General features: G+C 37.3%; 1 protein-coding gene across 1 annotated transcript; it reads right to left on the bottom strand.

The window, feature by feature from the left end:
* Positions 1–120: 120 nt before the first annotated feature.
* Positions 121–21,263, bottom strand: LOC142634773 (protein neprosin-like). Its single transcript, XM_075809037.1, has 8 exons — positions 21,137–21,263; positions 6,559–6,644; positions 6,365–6,451; positions 5,206–5,421; positions 4,905–5,063; positions 4,641–4,685; positions 4,359–4,505; positions 121–495 (listed from the first exon to the last, which is right to left on the bottom strand). The coding sequence occupies exons 1-8, from the start codon at positions 21,261–21,263 to the stop codon at positions 121–123; spliced, it is 1,242 nt and encodes a 413-aa protein (XP_075665152.1).
* Between the last annotated feature and the right edge of the window lie 1,838 nt (positions 21,264–23,101).

Below are 23,101 nucleotides of genomic sequence, written 5' to 3'. Positions count from 1 at the left end.
ATTATAATTGGAACACACACAACATTGACTGATAATTACGTAAATCAAAGCTTTTTTCCTTTCTAAGATCTCTCTGATATATGAACTTTTTATTGACTACAATGCTTTTTTCCCCATTTGCTATACTGCACATAGTGTTGAATAGCCAGGACCACCGAAAAAGAAATCGGTTCCAACCGTATTATTTACTACTTTTACATTATAGCAAAATGGTCTTGTTACCTGTAGATTCAGACTTCGAGCGTCAACGTCTCTGAACTTGCCACTGTTATCCATATATCCAATATTTTTAAAATAACTTGCTTTTCCAAAGCCTTCATTCCCAAAATGGCCACTCCCCATTTGAGTCCTTGTGTGATGACCATTCGGTTTCGAGTTGTAAACCATTCCACCCCAAATAATTCTGGTTGCAGTACTCGCTAAATAATTGAAGATGGAGCTAGGCCAATATCCAAGTACCTGATCTTGCACTTGTAACCACCAATTTCCATGCTTCTGAAGCATATAATAAGTATAAGAATTTAGTGAGCAAGGCATGTACCCATAATTTTATAGACTACTAAAACTCCCCTAGGCAATATCAGTGTTGCTTGGTAATAGTTGCAATTATAAAATGGCTGAGCATGAAAAGGTTTTAACTAAGCGTTAGGGACGGAGCTATTGTTAGACTTGGGGGCAGTGGCCCCCCAGATTTTCAAAAAACAAATTTTAGTATATATATAATATTTTATTTTTAACAATTTGTTTCAATAAAATTACATTTTGTCCCTTGATAATAGTATTGATATTTTTAAATGCTATAAAAAAAAAATAGCCTGACAACAAAAATTAAGCCGAAACAACGCCCAAAACAAACACAAGCAAAGAAACAAAATAAATAAAAGCCGGTTTTAATTAGTAGGAAACAACCAGCTTACCTCACACATAATAAAAGGAAAACAATAAGGGGATGTCTAAGACATTCAAAAAAAAAGAAAAAAAAAAGAAAAAAAGAAAAGAAAAAGGAAAACCTAACTAACTTACAGCTAAAGACAAATGAGAGGAATTCAGCAGCCAGCGGCAGAAGCAAATGTATCCTCTTATGTCTCATCTCATATTGAATCCTTGTTTGGGATGACTTACTTTTACTAATGTGTTGACACTTGATATTGTTGTGGCTTGAAAGAAAACTTAAAAGAGAACACAGAGCAACTAAGCGTAGGGACTAAAGAGGGAGTCAGCAGTCAGGGACGCTGGGCCTGGGAGGTTGGGAGTTGGGATGGATAGACTTTAAGCAGAGAGTAGAGAGAGAGTTAAAAGAGAGGTAAAAATATCACTAACCCATCTTTGTCTTTTGCCCATAGTTTATATTCTTTTATACATGAAAAAGTTATCATCTGATAATTGACAAACACAACCCCACACGCAACATCAACTCTTATTGACATTAATGTTTTGTAATTTTTTTTTTTGGTAGTTTTTTTTTTAGCAATAACATGTGGCTGTGATGTTTTGTGATTTTATTTTTTTGTTGACTAGTGATTTTGTTTATTAGTTAGTGTCTTTTAAAACATTAAAGTTAGGTAAATAATTAAAAAAAATATTTCTAACTTTAAAATTTATTGGTTATTTGTTGAATGTTTATGTGCATAGTATTTGTCTATTGTGTGTAATGATTGTGTAGATTATTGACCATATAATAACATAATAATTTCGTTGAAAGGGACATTGCTGCGACAATTAGTACAGATTCAATTATAGATGATTTCAAAGATTTAAAAATACGGCGAGTTCCATTTTCATAAATAATTGCATTGTAATATCTTAAAAAACAAAATTTCTTATTTTTCTTTGTTGATGGTTATTAAATGAATGTTTATTTGGAATTTTAATTTTTTTTTTGTTTATACTTTTGCCCCCCCTAACTCCGAGTCCTGGCTCCATCCCTGCTAAGCGTCAAAGAATTTTCCCTAGAATCCTTGTCTTAGTATGTATATAAGCTATTTAAGAAAGAGACATACTAGAAAATAGAATATATATATATATATATATAATTAATTAAGATTATATTCCATATTTTTTTCTAAAAAAGAAATTTCATATTAAAACCCTCCATTAGAATATTAGTACACCATATTTTTTAAAACATCCTATAAACAGGTGCTCCTAAGGCAATTGTTAACAAATCATTTTAAGAACATACAGTGGAACATGTATTCTCTTAGTGCATCCATTAACATTTTTCTTTTTCATATAGCTTAACATATATTCCCATATACAAACATGATGAAAATAAATGTATGGTGCTAGCATATTTCATGCCCAATTTGATTGTGAATTGGTTCAAAGACTTGGTATTTTTGTGTTTGTGGTTCCATTTGTATTTGGGTTAGGTGCTTAGAGTCAAAAGTAGTTCTCTTGAAGACTAGAATTTGCACCCATGAAATTGGCACATGGCAGATTTTTGAAAAGAAATTGAGATTCAAACTCGGGGGACACTTAATCTCGCGAGTTGATTGCACCTGAGAAAATTCTGCTACATACCTCTCTACAGCAAGGAAGTCAATACCGTACCGGAAGCTGTACCGGTTTGGGCACCGGTACGATATATTTCGGATACCGGTCAATACCGGTGTACCGTTTCGGGTTTACCGCTATTTTATACACACACACACACACACACCAAAATCTCTAGAACCATGTTCATAAGCATATAATATTTCACTTATATTATAGTAAATATAAAAGTTTATCATAAAACATTACCTCAATTCAGAACAAATTATTCATAGTTTTAGACTTTAGTATCAATTAAAAGGAAAAAAAAAACACAATATAAAAAATAGAAAGCTTAGTTGTTTATTGCATACTAAAAAAACAAATAATACTAATAAGTTAATGTAAATAAGTTACCATTATGCCTTTACAAAAATTCAAAAATTACAAAACTAAAAAAAAAAAAAAAAAAAAAAAAAACTTTTTTCTGTACCTGCCGGTACGCCCAGTACCGGCCGGTATTATCCGAAATTGGCCGGTACGCGGCCGGTACGGCTGGTATTTTTTCCGGTACAAAATAAAAGTGTACTGGTACCGGTGCACTGGCCGGTACAGTATGTACCGGCCGGTACCGGTACGGTATCGGTAACCTTGCTCTACAGTACCAGGCTTCCAACTTATTCCCAAGAAATTTTTATCCAAAAATGAATACTTATTGTGTGCCCTAAGAACACACATTAGCAAAATCCTATATATATATATATATATATATATATATATATATATATATATATATATAGGATTTTGCTAATGTGTGCCCTTAGGACATACAATAAGTATTCATTTTTGGATATATATATATATATATATATATATATATAAATCATTCCCAACATGTTAAACACTAAAAATCCCATTTGAGAATTGAGAGAACTATACCCATTGTGAGAACCAAATACTATCAATTCTCTCTACATTTTTTTTGGATTAAAAAAAAAAAAAAAGCTCTCTATACTCTTTCTTCTCACCGTAGCCAAATTCTTGAGAGGTGATCATCCCAATCACAATCACCACTATCCTTGAGAGTGGAGTGAATTAGTTTCTTGGGAATCATTGGCGCACTTCCATTTCAGTCATCATGGCTTGAAGATGCAACTGGTGATTGGTTGTGAATTTGAGGACTAAGGTAAAGAAAGGACTTCGACAAAGTTGGTTGCTAATAAATGCTTAGAGTGCTCAAGTACAAGAATGTAGCTCTTTTTAGAAGGTTGAGACGTTGAGTGTGTCAAATGGTATTAATACTTTTATTCTTAGGAGATCATTTCAATGCTAGCCGCTTTTTTTGTCTAGTTCTGAAGATTTCCTCTTCCATGATTTTTTTTTTTATAGGGATTTTTAACCAATGGGTCTGTTCTTGATGATAGTTTTTTAATCATCAGACCAAGACACCAATCAGTTTTTGATGTAGGCGGAGATTGAACCTCAGATCTCTTATACAACCATCAGAAACTTTATCAGTTGAGCTAACTAGAACCCACTATCATCCATGCTTAGTTCAATTGGATAATCATTTATATTAGAGACTAATTAATAGTGTAGCTTAAAAGTGACTTAATAGTAAACTTGGAATTTGGGGTCAACACAATAACCTAATTTAATTAGGTAATCTCTCAAAAATATCGATCCATCTAATAATAAATTTTAACAAGCATAATTATCATATTTCAAATTTTGACCATAAATCAAAGAGGGGTGACAATTATATTACATAAAGCATTTCCGTGAATTGCATTGATGACAAACTAATTATTTTTGTAATTGTTGACTTCGTAATTTTCTAATGTAATAGAATAATATTTTAAGGAAATAAATATGTCTATTACCTTGTACATGGTTATCCCCATCTCGAATTGCTTTGCAGAGTACCTGGAAATTGGTTCTATGGGAGAGCCAAAGGCAAATTTTTGGTTTACTTGCACGAAACCGGGACATTGAAGATTGTAGCAACCCTTTCTTTTGTAACCATCACTCTTAATTATAGGGAAAAGAAGAAGTTAGTTCAAGAAACACTTGCACGAAATATTTTAGTTATGTAAATGGTAAATGTAATTGTCTTGATTTAAAAATCATGCACTTGATGATAGTGAATAAGCACATTGACTTACAGTCCAATATATGAACAACCTTGTTCGTTTGTCAGGATCATCAACCTGCAGCCATGAAATGACATATTTATCAATTTATTACATCTACCTTAAATTTCTATTTTCGAAATTTATATCAATTTTCTTTGGTTTTAAATTTTACTTTTTAATTTCACATGCTATGTTGGGTCTTGTGAAGCATATGTGAACAATTACTCACTCATTAGGCCTCTTATTTAATATATTTAATTTCTTAATATTTAACAATTGGAAAGAAAAATTTACCTTCCATCCAGCTTCAACAGTGTTTATTTCTTTATCAGGGCCTGCTGCAACCCACATTTCAGCAATACTAAATTCTCTATTATAAACGGCAGGGTTCCATACGTTTAATATTGCACGTCCCCCATAGAATATACCACCCTCAATATCAACAGTGGCAAACTAATTCAAAATATTATTCGTATATGTCAGAAAGAAATTTTAATTTATAAATGAAATTGAAACATAAAAAAAATACAGTGAGTGTGTGACATGATTATATATGTGAAAATATCATTTCATTTGATAAAATTAATGAATATACCTCATTATGATTGCCATTATCAATGGCAATGCTTTGATTAAGCTGTGTTCTATGTGGTATCCATTTGACACCACTACCACGAGGGTGTACATCTTGTTGTTCTCGTCTTATGGGGATAGTTCCTTTTGGGCATTGTCCATTTTTATGCCAATTTTGAAACAGCCCTGCTTGAGAGGAATTCATTTTCACACCACCAGGAATTGAGCTGGGTTTCATCTGTTTAACCAAATTCAGATTACAAGTTTTGGCTAAATATAAATTTTTTCAGATTTTATTTTTATTTTTTAATAATCAAACCCTCATAACATTTTTTTAAAACTCTATTTAGGAATATATGTAATGTAAAAATATAATAAATAAATAAATAAGAGGAAAACTGAATGTTGAGTTATGTTTTCAGCCCATGATGACTTGGCTACCTAGGAATTCATGTGCTAGGATTCTAGAATGTATAAAAGATATATTTTATAGACCTCGTTAAAGTGATGGAGAGACACATACATAACAAGAGTTGTTGTTACGTTTGTGCACTTAGGGTTTAGATAAGTAGGTTGTATTGTAAGTAGGTACTTTGGGATTAGGCTGTAAAGTAAGATTTTTTTTGTATGTGTAAATATTTTTTGTTTTGTTAGTCGACTTTTGGGAGTAATGACCTGAAATTCACTTAGTACGATTTTTCAGGTGAGAGTTTCTCCATCCTAATCAAATCGTTATGTCAAACTTATTTTCCACTCTACTCTAATTTACTTTGGTGATTTGATTGCGCCTTAATGATTTACATGTAATTTTATTAATCAATCATCTTGGGTACTTGGAATAATTAAATGGATTCAATCTATGACCCAACATTTTCCTTTCTTTTATGTTCTCTTTTTTCCTTTGAAATCGAAGCATTATATGAAAAAAAACAAAAAAAAAAAAACCCAACCATCCCAAAAAGAACTATAAATTTTATATTCTTCTTTTTTACTTTAATAGATGACCATTACTTTTTCTTTTTCTTTTTCTTTTTTGGGAGAAGAAGAAAACCATTACATGAAAGTTGAAATGAACCTCCCCAAAATAACTGCATGAATTGTAGATGTATAAATGAACAATAATAAGGTACATAAATGAATTAAAATACAAAACAACTAAATTGAAAATCAAGAAAAGAAACCTGTATAGTGTGATTTTTGAGAAATGGATGATCAAAAGCCGGTTGTTGATAAATATCAACACAATCAATTATATCACCATCTTTACCCTGTAAAAATTCACAAGAACCATCAAGCATGGGTTTTCATATATATTAAACATATCATTTTCATTAAATAAAAGGAAAAGAAAGATGCTTTTAGTAATCATTATAACCTCAATAGTTTTAATGGTTCCTTTTCGCTTAATCAAGACATTATTTTTCATAGTCTCAATCCTTCTTCCACCAACAAATGTATCGCCTAGCACATAAGATGAAACAAACAAGAAAAACATGAAACATTCGAGTTTATTGTTATTAACGTAAGCCATGGAGAAACAAAGCTGCGAAAGTCACTTATTTTTTAAATAACACAAATCTTTTATGATCTTGTCAAACTGCGTATTTCTTCCCATGTATTCTAAACATATATATAGCATTCCTTTCCTTCAATATCAGATATTTGTATTTAGGTCAACGTATTAATCAATTGTAATAAGTTAATTTGGTAATAATACATTTATTGCCACATATTTATTAGTTAACTAATTTTAATATGTAAATTAGGCAATATATTCATTGCCATACTATAATTTTTCTATAAATGGTGAGCTAATAATTTATAGATAAGTATCATATATAACTATTTCATAAAATTTATATAAAAATACTTATTCTCTAAAGGACAATTTTTGACATCAAATTTGGATGGAGCTTAAGGCTACAACTACACTTAGTATTTTTTTCATTGGATATGAATTTTGACAAATCCATCATTTAAGGATAAAGTTTAACTACAAAATTATTTGTACTTTAAGGCTACAAACTCACTCAATAAAATAAATATTACAACGTATTTTGAAAATTTAACCATTAAATTGCATGTTCTTTACACACTTAATACACATGTTAAATTTTGTATCAATCAGATATTATTTACTATATGATCTATAAGATTATATTTTATGCATAATTTTAAATTACAAAAACTTACAATTTAAAGAATTTATTAATGACATTGCTATTGACCTTTAATTTTTTTTTTAAAAATTTTGCAGCCTCCAAAGAAGATGTAATCTAATTGTAGATTTGTCAAAATTCACCTCCAATAAAAATATATTAAATAAGTTTGTAGTCTAAGACTAAAACTAATTTTGTAGCTAAACTTTGTCCATTATTCAATTGTATTTTCTTCTTACATCATTTATGCTTGTGATCTAGAAGATCAAAGATCAATAGTCATGTAATCAACAACATTTTTAAATTTCAAACTTTTTAGTCTAAAATTATGGATAAAAATTATTTTATAGATCGAATAATAAATAACATCTTATTAGATGAAACATCTTATTAGATGACACATCTTATTAGATGACATGAGTGTTGAGAATATAAAGAACATCCAATTCAATGGTTAGGTTTTCAAATTGTCAAAATTTAACTACCCATATTGGTTGTTGCCTAAGGCTACATCCTTAATATTTTATTGGATGTGAATTTTGTCAAATTCACACTTTAGATCTCCCCTATAGACCTCTAGTCTATGTCTCCAAGACCACCTCGATGGCTTAAATCCAACACCTTTGATGATTGGTATGAAACAACTTTAGATCTACTAGTTCAGATTGTGTGTAAAAAGATTTTCAGTACTGACTCTGAATGGAGAAGGCACAAAATCTTTAAGATCTCAAAAGAGAAAGTCCAAAGTCTCTACAAAATGCGACTTAGGGTTTCCTTTAAATACTATGTGATTTAGTTTGAAACCCTAATCACCTGATGGACTTAATGGGCTGTTGGGCTTTAATTAAATTCTGCAAATATGTGTCTTAATCAGTTAAACCTTTCTCTTGATCAGTTAAGCCTTTCTCTCGACTAATCGAACTTTTAGCTTCCTTGTTCTTGTATTTTGACTTGCAGCACCTTGAACATTGTCAAAAAAATATTCTATAGACTCTAAGATCAATATCTAGATAAGTTTATGTTCACGGTTTACCAATTGTTCTAAACTCTTAGAACCTAACATAAATGATTTGTTTATTGGCAAACCGTGTATAAAAGCTTTTCTAGGAATAGATCACAATGTCTATGAAGTGTATTAGACATTGCTCAAAGTGCTACAAGTCAGAATTCAAGAACGTACAAGCTATAGATTCAGAAATTGAAAAGTTAAAGAGCTCTACCGATCAAGAGAAAGGCTTAACCGATCAAGATGTGATTTTACAGAATTTTAATTAAGCCCAAAAGCCTATTAAACATTTAGAGTTTCAGACCAAACTTACTTGGTATATAAGGAAAATCTTAAAGCACGTTTTTCAAGTCTTAGAGAAATACTATTTTGAAATCTGAAAGGTTTTGTGCATTCTACCCTTTCAAGCATCTATCAAAGCGCATTCACATACTACAAGTAATGGTGGGATAAAGTTACAACCCAAGTTTTAGATATCAATTGTACTAAAGATCAAAGGCATAAGCTGGAAGTTCATGTTGGAGCAAATCCACATCAAAGAAGTCTGAGGGTTTCAAATTAAGTTAGGCTTGATAATCATAGTTAAGTTTACTACAAATTAAATATTCTTAATTGTAGACTTCAATTTGATATAGTGGATAGTTCTTGGGATAGTTCAATCCAGGGTTTTTTTTTTTTTTTTTTTACTAGTTTGTTTTATTGTTTTTCCTATGTTATCATATCTATATCTTATTTACTTCTCCACTGCATGACATGTATGATGAATGTTTAACCCAGATCTACATAATCGGCTTAAGTATCAACTTGGCAATAAAATTAGGTTAAACATTGTGTTTTTAGTGGTTTAAAAACTAACAAAATGGATTTAAAGAAAATTTTCTTTTGACTTCCCTTATTTAGTTTGGCGTGAGATAGTGTTATTCTTTACTAAAATTTTCTAGAAAATAACTCTATTTCATGCCAAGATAACACATAAAAGAAGGTTAAAGATATTTTCCCACTGATTTTAAAATTGCTACCAAATATAGGAAAATTTAAAAATATTAATATCAAAAGAAAATGGATTAATAAATATATAAAAAACTGCTATTTCTTATAATTCTTAAAAAAAAGAAGAAGTCATCATGAACAACAACAACACAATAAATAGAACTCAAAATAACTAAAATTATTGAAAAATAGAAACTATACTAAACTCAGCTCCCTAAAAATTATTAGTAAATAAAATCCTACAATTCCAGTAACATTCTAAGCTACAACTCAGTTAATAATGAAACAATCATCAAAACAAATATTCAAACTTCAAAAATAATCACAAACAGAAAAATAATTTTTTTTAAAGGAAATAATTAGCTTTAAAACAATGTTTTTTTTTTCAGTTAAAATAACTTTAATAAAAAAACAAATATATAAAGTTCTGTTGTCTTTGTCAGTGTTAGGGAGAAGGCCATGAAAAGAAGCAATAGTGGGAGCGGCGGTCCTTGGCGGCAAAGAGGTGGGTGTGGGGGATTGGAATGGCAAGGAGAGAGAAGGAGTTTAGGGTGGCATCAGTGGAGTGAGAGGGAAGGGGACAGAATTGATGGAGAGGGAAAGAGGTGAAGCAATGGAATAGAGGAGACATGGGTGGATTGGTGGGGTCAATGAAGGCACTGTCAAGTGAGATCAATGGCCTGAGCATGTGGTATTGGTGGTTTTTTGATGGGTTTTGAAAGTTTACTTGGTGTATAAAACACTAGTGAATGTTTAGACCCCCAATTTAAAAAAAAAAAAAACCAACACTAGCTTATACTCAAACAATATATGTGCGGAATGATAAGTACAAGCTATACCGAAACAAACAAACTACTCTAAGCCATAATTAAAACACATCACAAAAGTAATCAAAGACAACAATAAGGGTTAGAGAGATGTAAATATAAAGATAACACCGGCACGTGTTATCGAAAAGAAAACCGAAGAACACGGCGAAAAAGACATATCCATCTCTACAAGAAAATTGTGACCAAGGAGGTGAAACTGAAGCTACGGGAATGTGGAATTGGTGGAAGATGAATAAGGACAACTTAAGGACTGGACATTTTCCAATGGTGTTGATGGGGCCATTGCTGTCGGTATCCTCTATTGATTTCTTGGGAGTAAACATTTCAAGTTGTTGAAAAAATCTCCTCCAGCATGGAAAAACGCCACTCCTAGGCTTATGTCCACTAGATTACTCAGGAAAAATAATTCTTTCTAGTAATATGGGATTAAAGGTGGTTTCCTTGTCTTTTTTGATGGGAGGAGGTTCATTACAATTCTTCACCCTAAGATTTTACCAGAAGATACCAATTATAGGGAGGAATGGACGAAGAAGATGATGAACTGGAACTGGCCATGGCTGTTAAAATTTTTTTTATGGATTTTTTGAAAGTTTGGCATGAAATTTTGAAAATGATCCACCCTTTCGCTGCCCTCCAAGCAGTAAAATGATCCACTAGAGAATAAAGTTGGGATACATGAATAGCAATAGACCATCTAAGCCTAATCTACCTGATGCACCTAAGCCCTCTGAGCTTCTTGCTCCAACAAAGTTAGGCCTAACCGTGTATTCTCTAGCTTTCCGGATCCCGTAATAAGCTCATTGCATCAACCAAATGAATTGGTCTTCTTTTAACTGCTTCCCAATCACCAAATAACATCCTCATTGATATGGGTATGATGAGATAAAGATTTGGTTAAAGATCCTTTTAAGGGTATGTCAATGAAGAGAGTGAGAGTAAAAGAATTTGAGAATCAAAGGTATAAGATTGTGGATGCGTCAATCTTGTTGTTCTCTACGGTTTTTCTCTCAAAATTCTCTCCGGAAGCTCTCAACATTTCGTGGGTATAAAGGTTTTTATAGTAGGGTATGTGAGGAATGTGAAAAATCATTTTTCTGTAAAACAGGGGATTCTAGCGACTCACTCACGACTGGAAAAAGTCACGAGTTTCAATCGCGAAATAATTAAATGGCCAAACTGTACTTTTTGTCCTGTAGTGCTCCAGCTGTCATGACCCTTCAACTTCCTGCATGCTTCACACATGTGGCACTTTGGCGAGTCATCAGTCGCGAGTTACTTGCGAGCTCTAGTCGCGAGAATGCTCTTGAATGTATACACACTTGAATTTTTCACACTCACTCACACACAACCCTTAAATGATTCTCACCTAAATACATGGTATCTAATTGCTGAATTAGTATTAATAATGTAAGCCACGGAGAAACAAAGCTGCAAAAGTCAATTTTTTTAATAACACTTCTGTCTAAAGCTGGATATTTTCCAAAAAAAGATGAAATAAAAATATTTCGGAAATTTGGGGTTGAAAAAATCACATGTGTGTGTGGAGTGTGAACCAAGTGTTCTAATCATATATATAGCATTCCATTTCTTCAATATACTTGTCAATGTACTAATTAATTGTGATAGGTTAATTAGATAATAATACATTTATTGCTATATATTAATTAGTTAAATAATTGTAATATGTTAATTAGGTAATAAATTTATTTCCATATGTTAATTTATCTATATTTGGTGCACTAATAATTTATAGAAATGGATCTTGTATTTTTTTTTTTAAATGAGAGAAAAGGATCTTATATGATTATTTAATAAAATTTGTAGAATAAAGTTTAGATACAAAATTTGTTATAGTCTTAAGCTACAATCTTACTTAATATCTTTTTATTAGAAGTGAATTTTTCCAAAGGGCAAAGTTTAGTTACAAAACTAGTTGTAGTCTAAGACTACAACCTTATCTAATAAAATAAATATTATTACATATTTTGAAAATATAACTATTAAATTGTGTGTTTTTTGCCCTCTTAATACACATATCAAAATTTGAATCAATTTGATATTATTTATTATATGATCTATAAGTTTATATTTTATGCATAATTTTAAACTACAAAAATTTGCAATTTAAACAATTTATTGATGAGATAACTATTGATCTTTAATTTTCTAGAAATTTTGCAAGCATGGAGGATATAAGATGAAGATATAATCTAATGGTGAATTTGTCAAAATTTACCTCTAATAAAAAGATATTGAGTACAGTTATTGCCTTCAGCGACAACTAATTTTGTCACTAAACTTTATTCTTTGACAAATTCACCATTGGATTATATCTTCTTCTTGTATCCTTTATGCTTATAAAATTTCTAGATACTTAAAGATCAATAGCTATATCATCAATAAATTTTTTTAAATTGCAAGTTTTTGTAGTTTAAAATTATGTATAAAATATAAACTCGTAGATCATATAGTAAATAATATTTGATTAATACAAAATTTGATATATGTATTAAAAGCATAAAGAATATATAATTCAATAGTTAAATTTTCAAAATATGTAGTAATATATATTTTATTGAGTAAATTTGTAACCTTAGGCTACAACTAATTTTGTAGTCAAATTTTGTCGAAATTCATATAGGAATAATTATTTTTTAAAGGAAAAATTTTGGCAAAAAACTTGGAACGAGCCTAAGGCTACAACTCCACTTAATATCTTTTATTTGTATTTGATTTTGACAAATCTACCATTCAATTACATTTTCTTCTTGTATCATCCATGCTTGCAAAATTTTCAAAAGGTCAAAGATTAATAATAATGTAATCAATTACATATATTTAAATTTCAAACTTTTGTAGTATAAAATTGTTCATAAAAAATAAATTTGTAGATCAAATAGTAAATAATATCTTATTAGATAACATGTGTATTGGGAATATAAAGAACATGCAATCTAATAGTTAGATTTTTAAAATATGTAATCATATTAATTTTTTTTAATGAAAGTCGTAGACTTAAGCTACAAACAGGTTTCTAGTCAAGTTTTGTCATTTTCCATGAGGGACAAAAAGAAGGACAAAGTTTGGCTATAAAGTTCATTATAGCCAATGGTTACAATTCCCATTAAAAAACTAATACGGCTACATATTTTAAAATTCTAACAATTGGATTGTAAGTTCTTTATATTTTTAATATGTATATCAAATTAAATTTTGTGTCAATTAGATATTTTTTACTATTCAATCTATAAATTTACATTTTATGTATAACATAATTTTAGGCTACAAAACTTGAAATAAAAAAATCTAATTGATAACATAGCTATTGCACTTTGATATTATAAATTTTTTGAATAATGGACTAAAAAAGAAGAAAAAGTAATCCAATGTTGGATTTGTAAAATTTTATCCAATAAAAATACATTAAGCGAAGTTTGTATCTGTGGGGAATAAAAGGACCCAAGCAGGCATTTGGGCCTTTGGGCTCTAACAAGGAGGGCCAATCTGTTCTTAATTAAGAGCCTGTTAGTACTGTAAATCGGCCCATACGCCGAGGGTCCGAGGATACATCCGAAAGTGAGTTTCTCCTCGGATAGACCCAGGAGGACTCGGAGATTCGCTAGAATGATCAAGACGGAGTTCCAGAAAGACTGTTGGTTAAAGAGGGGATCCCTGTACCCTCTAGAGGCACTGGTGTTAGAGAAATATCTTAGGAAAAGGCTGCTACCTCCACATTAAAGACCCTGCACCCACCTCCCAGGCCGCATTAATGGGAAAGTGACCCCTGAACAGTAGAATTGAATCTTCTGGTTACTATTTAAAACACTTGAAGAAGGTGGTGTCAGAAGAAAGAGGAGATTTGTGCAACACGTGGATAAAACACCAAAAGAAGAAGTATTTAAGGAGGATAGTGGCCAAAGAGAGGGGGGAGCTGCCAGTTAGAAAGATAGCGACTTAGAATTGTAACCTTCAAAGGAAAAGGAGAAATAATACAGAAATTGTCCTCGGCTTACGTCCGAGGAAGTTCCTTTGTCATAATCATTCATTATTTGCAAATACTTCAACAACTAAGCCTGGTTATCAAGTTTCTAGCATCCTTAAACTATATTCCAAATCCACACTCTACAAATTTCATTGTTTAAGGCTCATTGGGCCTAAGCCCACAGTTGTCTTTGGGTCCAGGTGCAACTGTGCACTTACAATTGGCGCTGTCTGTGGGAATCTAGTCTTGAAGGAGCTGGGATACTATGGCAAGCCAAGGCTCACACCATGCAGAGTCTCAAGGATCACAACTTGAGGATCTTTTCGAGCGTCTTGAGCGTCGGAGGGATCGAGAGGGAAGCGTTCATATGGAATACCCTAGAGCGAGCCATACTCATGGCGGAGGCAGCACCACCCACGAGGATGGTGCTAAGGCCATGTAGAAGGAGATTAATCATCTAAAAAGGAAACTGCGCCGCGTCAGACGCAAGCATTCACCATCCTCATCTAATCTTTCTTCAGTGGAGGCCCGGGGAAGTAGCTACAGCTCGAGGTCATGGTCGCCCCCCAGCGCAACGTCCTCTTGTGAGGAGGACGACCCACCAGCTCGCAGGCACAAGAAGCTCCCCTCTAGGGGCTTGGGGAACGATGCTATGAGTCGAGCGTTGCACCAACTCTCTAAATCGCCATTCTCATGGAGGATTGAGAAGGGGAGGCTCCCCAGGAGGTTTACCCAGCCTACCTTCACCATCTACAATGGCCGGACTGATCCGGTGGAGCATGTGAGTCACTTTAACCAGAGGATGGCGGTGCATTCTCATAATGAGACCCTGATGTGTAAAGTTTTCCCCTCTAGCTTGGGACCTGTTACTATGAGGTGGTTCAACGGCCTTAAATCGGGGTCTGTAGGTTCGTTTGGGGATCTTACTAGAGCATTCACGTCGCGGTTTATCACATGTAGCAAAGTGCCTCGACCATTGGACTCACTGTTATCTATGGCCATGAGGGAAGGAGAGACGTTGAAAGCATATTCCGACCGGTACTAGGAGATGTTTAATGAGATAGATGATGATTTTGATAAGGTGACACTCAATACCTTTAAGGTAGGCCTTCCTACTGATCACGACTTGAGGAAGTCCTTGACCAAAAAGCCTGTCCGCAGCGTACGTCGCCTCATGGATCGCATTGATGAATACAAAAGGGTAGAGGAAGACTAGCAGCAAGGAAAGGGTAAGGAGAAGGTTATCCCGCAGGAGAGAAGGGATTTCAGGTTGGACAGATATCAAAACAATAAGCCGAGAAGAGATTACACCGGGCAGTCTGACTCGGCAGCACCTCAGACCGTAAATACTGTGTTCCGAGAACCAGTACACCAGTTACTGGAGAAAGTTCGTAAGGAGCCCTACTTCAGGTGGCCTAGTAAGATGGCAGGGGACCTTGCGAAGAGGAATCAGAATCTCTTTTGCCAGTACCATCAGGACGTGGGTCATACTACCGAGAAGTGTCGGACCCTCTAGAACCACTTAGAGCAGCTTGTCGGTGAAGGAAAACTGAAACAACACCTTTATCAACCTAACGGGCAGGGCAGTCAGTCCGACTCAAATAATCAGAAGAATAATTCATCTCGGTCGGCATTGGGAACAATTAATGTTATCTTTGCTACACCTGGCAGGACCAGCTCAGGTCCCACCAGGGTGATGGCAGTTTCGCATGCCCAGGCTGAAGTGGTAGGCTGCAGGCCAAAGAGGTTGAAGGTGAATTTACCCGTCTTGGGATTTTCGGAGGAGGATAAGGTTGGTACCATCCAACCCCATGACGATGCTCTTGTGGTCACTCTTAGGATAGGGAATTATGACGTAAAGAGGGTGATGATTGATCAGGGCAGCGGTGCAGATATCATGTACCCTGATTTGTTCAAAGGGCTAAGGTTGAAGCTGGAGGATCTTACTCCCTATGACTCTCCAATTATAAGCTTTGAAGGTAAAGCTGTTGTACCGAAGGGACAGATTCGTTTGCCCGTTCAATCTGGCTCAGAAACGGTTGAGGTAGATTTCATTGTGGTTGACGCGTATTCCCCATACACAGCCATCATTGCCAGGCCATGGCTGCATGCTTTGGGTGTTGTCTCCTCTACCTTGCATGTTAAGGTTAAATTCCCCTCGGGGGAATATGTTGAAGAGATCCTCGGCAGCCAATCGGTGGCCAGGCAATGCATATCGGCTGCAGTGCTGCATCAGACAAAAGCTAAGTCCTCGGCTTTGGTCATCAAAGACTCATAGCAATTAACAGCTCCGCATGCGCCCGATGCGATGACAGGAGAGGAAGCCCTATGTGAGGGTTTTGAGAAATTTTTGATAGCGGATGACCCTAAAAGATTCTTTCAAGTTGGCATACGTTTGCCACATCAGGAGAAGATGGATTTGTTGGATTTTCTGAAAGACAACATTGATGTTTTTACGTGGGATCCTTATGAGGCTCCAGGCATAGACCCAAGTTTCATTTGTCATCATCTGAATGTCAACCCCGCCATTATTCTGAGAAGGCAGCCACCTCGGCGTTCCTCCAAGGAACATTCCGAGGCTGTCAAAGAGGAAGTGCTCAAACTCAAGAGGGCTGGGGCTATTAAGGAAGTTTTCTACCCCGAATGGTTGGCGCATATGGTTGTGGTCAAAAAGAAGAATAGAACGTGAAGAGTATGTGCGGACTTCACGGATTTGAACAAGGCCTGCCCCAAGGATTCGTTCCCAATGCCACGTATTGATCAGCTGGTGGACGCCACTGTCGGACATCCTCGAATGAGTTTTCTAGATGCCTTCCAGGGTTACCACCAGATTCCATTGGCATTGGAGGATCAAGAAAAGACTGCTTTCATTACTCCAACAGGGAACTATCACTATAAGGTCATGCCATTTGGGTTGAAGAACGCTGGGGCTACCTATCAAAAAATGATGACCAGAATGTTTGAACTACAACTTGGGAAGACCATTGAGGTATACGTGGATGATATGGTGGTGAAGAGTAAAACAATACCTTCGCACGTTAAAGATTTAGCCGACACCTTCCAGGTGCTTAGGAAGTACAAGTTGCGCCTTAACGCCTCAAAGTGCTCTTTTGGTGTGGGTTCTGGAAAGTTCTTGGGTTATATGATTACTCATAGAGGTATAGAGGTAAACCCGGCGTAGGTCAAAGCTATTCAGGACTTACAGCCGCCTCGGAACCCAAAAGAGATCCAGAAGTTAACCGGAATGATCGCCGCACTCAGCAGATTTATCTCTCGGTCAGCTGACCGGTGCCGTCCTTTCTTCCAATTGTTGAATAAATGGAAAGGGTTTTAGTGGACCGAAGACTGCGTGTTAGCCTTCCAACAGCTCAAACAATATCTTTCTCAGCCACCCATTTTGTCTCGGCTAGAAGTGGACGAGGTCCTATTTGCGTATCTGGCAGTGGCCGTTCACGCAGTCAGCCTGGTCCTCATAAGGGACGAGGGCGGGTTGCAAAGACCGGTATACTACGTCAGTAAGTCCTTGAATGAGGCCGAGGTGCGCTATCTACTTTTGGAGAAAGAACTGCTGGCCGTAGTCCATGCCACGCAGAAGCTTCCTCACTATTTCTAGTCCTACACTGTGGTGGTTCTGACCCAACTGCCCCTCAAGTCAGTGTTACGCAGTGCCAATTACTCTGGCAGGGTGGCTAAATGGGGAACCATTTTGGGAGCCTTTGACATTAAATACATGCCTCGCACCTCGGTGAAAGGCCAGGTCCTTGCTGATTTGGTGGCAAAGTTTGTCGAACCATTGCTAGAGGAAACTCTAAAGGAATCACACATGGATGAAAAATCAGTTGGTATGATCACAGGCGCAGCACCTCCGACTTGGAGAGTGTATGTGGATGGGGCGGCTAATCAGAGAGGGTTTGGTGTTGGACTTGTCCTGATATCCCCTGAGGGAATTGTCTTCGAAAAATCTTTGAGATTGGCGTTCTCGGCTACTAATAATGAGGCCGAGTACGAAGCAGTCTTGGTGGGCATGAGCATGGTACATAGGATGGGCGGAAAGGAAGTTCATATGTTCTCGGATTCTTAGTTAGTGGTCGGCCAGGTCACGGGGACCATAGAGGCTAGGGATTCAAGAATGCAAGAGTACTTGGCCCAGGTCAATCGTCAGCAAGCTAGATTTGATTCTTTCACCTTATCTCATGTTTCTAGAAGTGGAAACACTTATGCAGATTCTTTGGCCACATTAGCAACGTCCTCGGCTCAGTGTTTGCCTAGAATTATCCTTGTAGAGGATTTGCTAGAACCAACTCTTACCACTGTCAATTCAGCCCGTATCCATCTGATAAGGCCTGGACCTAGTTGGATTGACCTGGTGATATCTTTTCTGAAAAACGACATCCTTCCTAAGGACAAGTCTGAAGCAGATAAGATTCATCGAAAGGCGCCGCGTTTCTGGTTGTCCGAGGATCAGAAACTGTGTAAACGATCCTTCTCTGGACCATACTTATTATGTGTGCATCCTGAGTCAACGGAGGCGTTTTTAGAAGAACTGCATGAAGAGATTTGTGGGAGCCACACTGGGGGAGGTCCTTAGCCCACAAAGCCCTGACCTAGGGATATTAGTGGCCCAATATGCAGAGGGAGGCTCAGGACTATGCCAGAAAGTGCGATCAGTGCCAGAGATTTGCCCCTAACATTCATCAACCTAGAGGGGTTCTCAATCCTCTCTCCAGTCCTTGGCCTTTCGCGCAATGGGGATTGGACATAGTGGGGCCATTTTCGAGGGCTGCAGGAAACAAAAGATGGCTGCTCCTAGGGACTGACTACTTCACTAAATGGGTTGAGGCTGAGCCCTTAGCAAATACTAGAGACGTTGATTCCAAGAAGTTTATTTGGAAAAATATAGCTACCAGATTTGGTGTACCACACACACTTATTTCAGATAACGGCGTTCAATTCGACAACAAGGCTTTTAGGAAATATTGTGGTGATATGGGCATAATAAATAGATACTCCACTCCAGCTTATCCTCAGGGAAATGGGCAAGCCAAGGCCGTTAACAAGGTCATAGTCAGTGGGCTCAAGAAAAGGTTGGACGATGTGAAGGGCAGATGGGTAGAAGAACTACCACATGTTTTATGGACCTATCGAACTACACCGCGCAGGTCCACTGGAGAAACTCCATTCTCTATGACTTGTGGGGCCGAAGCAGTGATACCTTTGGAATCTAGTTTCCCCACCCTAAGGACGAGGTCTTTTAGCCCAAAAAACAACAATGGCCTCCTAGAGAAAGGCTTGGATTTAATTGAGGAACGACGCGAGGCAGCTATGGTCCAAATGGCTTATTATCAATAGAAGCTTAAGCGGGGGTACGACGCCCACGTGAAGCTAAGGCCACTCGTGCCTAGGGATCTTGTACTAAGGAAGGTTGTGGGCACTACTAAGAACCCAGCTTGGGGTAAGCTAGGACCAAACTGGGAAGGACCTTACCGCATTGTTTCTGTAGCGGGCATAGGGTCGTACCGACTAGCGGACCTAGATGAAAGAATTGTACAACGCCCATGGAATGTAAATAATCTTCGAAGGTATTATTATTAAATAAAAGGTGTTTTTGTTGATTAGCAGTTCAAAGTTACGAATACATTAGGGGCTTACAAGTACTATTCCTAAGTGTCAAATAGAAACTTGGTTAAGTATGGTCCTCGGACCACAAACCTTGTGGAAATTGATATCTTATCATTTGTTAAACAGAACCTTAGTTATGCCGGGTCCACGGGCCTTCTACTTTGGGAAAATTAACATTTGAAGTTACTATTCCTAAGTGTCAAACAGAAACTTGGTTAAGTATGGTCCTCGGACCACAAACCTTGTAGAAATTGATATCTTATCATTTGTTAAACAGAACCTTAGTTATGTTGGGTCCACGGGCCTTCTACTTTGGGGAAATTAACATTTGAAGTTACTATTCCTAAGTCTCAAACAGAAACTTGGTTAAGTATGGTCCTCGGACCACAAACCTTGTGGAAATTGATATCTTATCATTTGTTAAACAGAACCTTAGTTATGTCGGGTCATTGGACCTTCTACTTTGGGAAAATTAACATCTGAAGTTATTGTTCTTATATATCAAACAGAAACTTGGTTTTGTATGGTCCTAGGACCACAAACCTTGTGGAAACTAATATCTTACCATCTGCTAAACTGAATCTTAAGTTGTACATCTTTAAGTGTTAAGCAAAAATTTTGTAAGGTATGGTCCTCGGACCTTACACTTCACTACAATTATTGCCTTAGGGTACAAAGTTTAACTACCATGGGAGTTTCCAAAGTAAGGCACCATATACCATTTAAACTAAGTTAGTTTTTGTCAGGTTCTTGAATGTTTTACTGTGCATGTGCATGGTTGTTTAGAGTTGTAATTGTTCAACTGTTGAAGTTAGACTTATTTATTCCGTTCCTTCTTTAGCTATGTGCTAGTGAGAACTTTCATGGCAAGCATAAAAAGAACAAAGTAAAACAAACACAACTCAGATGAAAATTGAATAAAGCTGTTCTTCATTAATTATCATAAAATACATCGTTATATGAAAAATTGCAAGTATAGAAAAAGTCCTAAGCTAGGCCCTAAGCTTTTGGAGGGGGGTTTTGAAGGGAAGTGCTGCTAGCCTCGGTGCTCTTCAACTCCAACTCAAAGGCAGACAAGACTTGTTTCCCTTTGTCTATTCTAGTTGTTGAAGGAATGATGGGTTCCACATTCTGGCTTTGTTCCTTCTCGGCACCTCCACACCCATCCTTCTCTTTATGGGAACCTTCAGGTTCTGTAGGATCAGGAACGAGTTCTGGCACCACGGGAGGAAGAGCGGGAGAGGCAACAATAGGAGTGTCTTCTATCTCCTGTATGTCAAGGGGAAGCCAAACGTTCTTGGGCTTCCTCAGCTCGGAAGCTTGAGGAACCCCTGCTGCATTTAAAGCCTCCCCCCAGACCTGCTGACAGTATTCTCGGCACAAGGCCACAAAAGCTTCTGTCAGCTGGTCCTGTGTTGCAGCCACACCCTCCTGATAACTTGCCTGTTTCACAGCCTCCAGTGAATGCTTGAAGTTGCGCGCTTCTTCCTTCATCCGTGCAAGCTCCTTCTCCAAGTCAGAGCGTTCCCTTTAGGCTTGGGAAAGCTCATCATCCTTTTGGTGAAGAAGCTTACGTTGCCCCTCCACTTGGTTCTTCATCGTCTTCAGGCAGGCTTCGACACCGTCCTTCTCTCTTTTTAGATCGGCCAGCTAAGAGGTCAGCTTCCCATTTTTCGCTAGGGCCTGGCATAGGGACTTTTCTGTCTCTTGCCGTATCTCCTGCTCCATTCCAGCTCGCTTCCGAGAATCCTCCATGAACTTCTTGGCAGCGAAAACTTCTTGGATGGCCTGTGATAAATGTCAAGGGGTTAAATGCAGTAAAGTGTTTACAAATAACCCTAGAGTATAAGTACGAAGTGAAACTTACCAGAGCTAAGTCCCTTTTCAAAGAAAGGAACAGCTGAGGCTGGCTCATCTTTTCCAAGGCTTCCATATCCTTGGGCAGCAGAAGAGGACGCTTCAACGCATCGGCCAGGTGGAGGGCATGGCCTTGTTGGAACGCCCTGATGTTAGACTGGAGGGGAATTGGCACTCCATCCAATCTCAGTTCAGGAGGCCACATGACCGGTGCTCGGTGCACCTCGGCCATGTCTCTGATCTCCCCACTTTCAACTGAACGGGCGCACCCTTTGCCCTTGTCCAACTTCTGCTGCTGAGCCTGTGGTGGCTGCTGTTTTAGTTTTTTCTGTTTGTCACCACTAGCTTCCTCGGTCTCCACCTTCCTCTTCTTCTTAGGCTCTTCAGTGGGAGGCTTGGGGTCGGCTGGAAGAGGGGGTGGTGGCAAGGATGGGGGAGCTTGAGATCCCCTTGCTCCCTTCTTGGCGACTCTCTCGCCTCTCACGGTCAAGAGGCCCTTAAGCACGTCCATATCTTCTTCAATGAAGCTGTCGTCTAGACGTGCTATCACTAGGCCGGCGATCCCAGAGGTCTCGGCGGGCTCTTCTTCCTTGTCGGAAAGGACGACAAACGGGTTTCCACGAGGTCTTTGGACGTCCTCGAGCTGAAACTGGTCTATCTCCTCGTCCAACGTGTTCAATGAGGACACTTGCCTGAGAGTGCGCTGCGAGGGGGATTGCTGCGAGGGGTTGGTGTATAGGATGGTGTGGGGGTCGTCGGGAATGTCGTGGTCGGCCAGAAAGTGTGGTCTGGCTACATGGATTCTCCTACGCCTCCGGTCACCCGTAACAATTGCGTTCTCGATCTCCTGGAAGTCTGAGGATATAAGATCGTACCCTAGTATCAAGTGAGCCGCTCTAAGCTGCAAGTCTTCACTCACGAAAACTTCTGAGCGTAGCACTCAGTTCAAATCCGCAACGTTGCAGTGGCTCAAGCGCGGGCGCACGTGTTGTTTATCTGCAAAGGAAGACACCAAAATAGACAAACATGGTCAGATTTGTAGGACATGTGATAAATCAAGGTTAAACGGTTTGTAAATGTAAATGAACATTTCAAGATGTTTAGATGGAGTTACGGGGTGGGAAGTTAGATCCTAAGGAGTCACACTTGGGTCTCCCCATTCGACTGGGCAGTGGGGGCCGTCGTGCCAGTTGCCTGAGGCGATGAGGTAGTCATCCTTCATGCCTTTATTGGACTTGGGCAGACAGAAAATCAACCTAACTATGCTAGAGCGGGATTTGATGTAATAGCCTACCCTAGTAAGCTTGTGGCATTCGTACATAAAAACGACGTCATGCCAAGTAAGGTTTAAGCCCATCTGCTCATTTAGAGCGTCGATGCTTCCTAAGACTCTAAAGACATTGGGAGCGCATTGGTCAAGACACAACCGGTGGTTGCGAAGGTATTCCCTGGTCACGCTTCTCATAGGGAGGGTC

This window comes from Castanea sativa, chromosome 5 (genome assembly GCF_040712315.1).
Source record: "Castanea sativa cultivar Marrone di Chiusa Pesio chromosome 5, ASM4071231v1".
Lineage (NCBI taxonomy): Eukaryota > Viridiplantae > Streptophyta > Magnoliopsida > Fagales > Fagaceae > Castanea > Castanea sativa.
The sequence above is the reverse complement of the archived record's forward strand: the minus strand, read 5'-3'. Positions and strand labels throughout refer to the sequence as shown.

Bases quoted from the DNA above. Each gene is read 5' to 3' on its own strand.
- LOC142634773 (XM_075809037.1), bottom strand. From the start codon at position 21,263: ATGAAGGAAGAAGCGCGCAACTTCAAGCATTCACTGGAGGCTGTGAAA. The intron at 4,686-4,904 runs GTAAATTTTTCT...TCATGGCTGCAG, and splicing joins CTGTTGAAGCTGGATGGAAG to GTTGATGATCCTGACAAACG. The intron at 4,506-4,640 runs GTAAGTCAATGT...CCTATAATTAAG, and splicing joins GGTTGTTCATATATTGGACT to AGTGATGGTTACAAAAGAAA.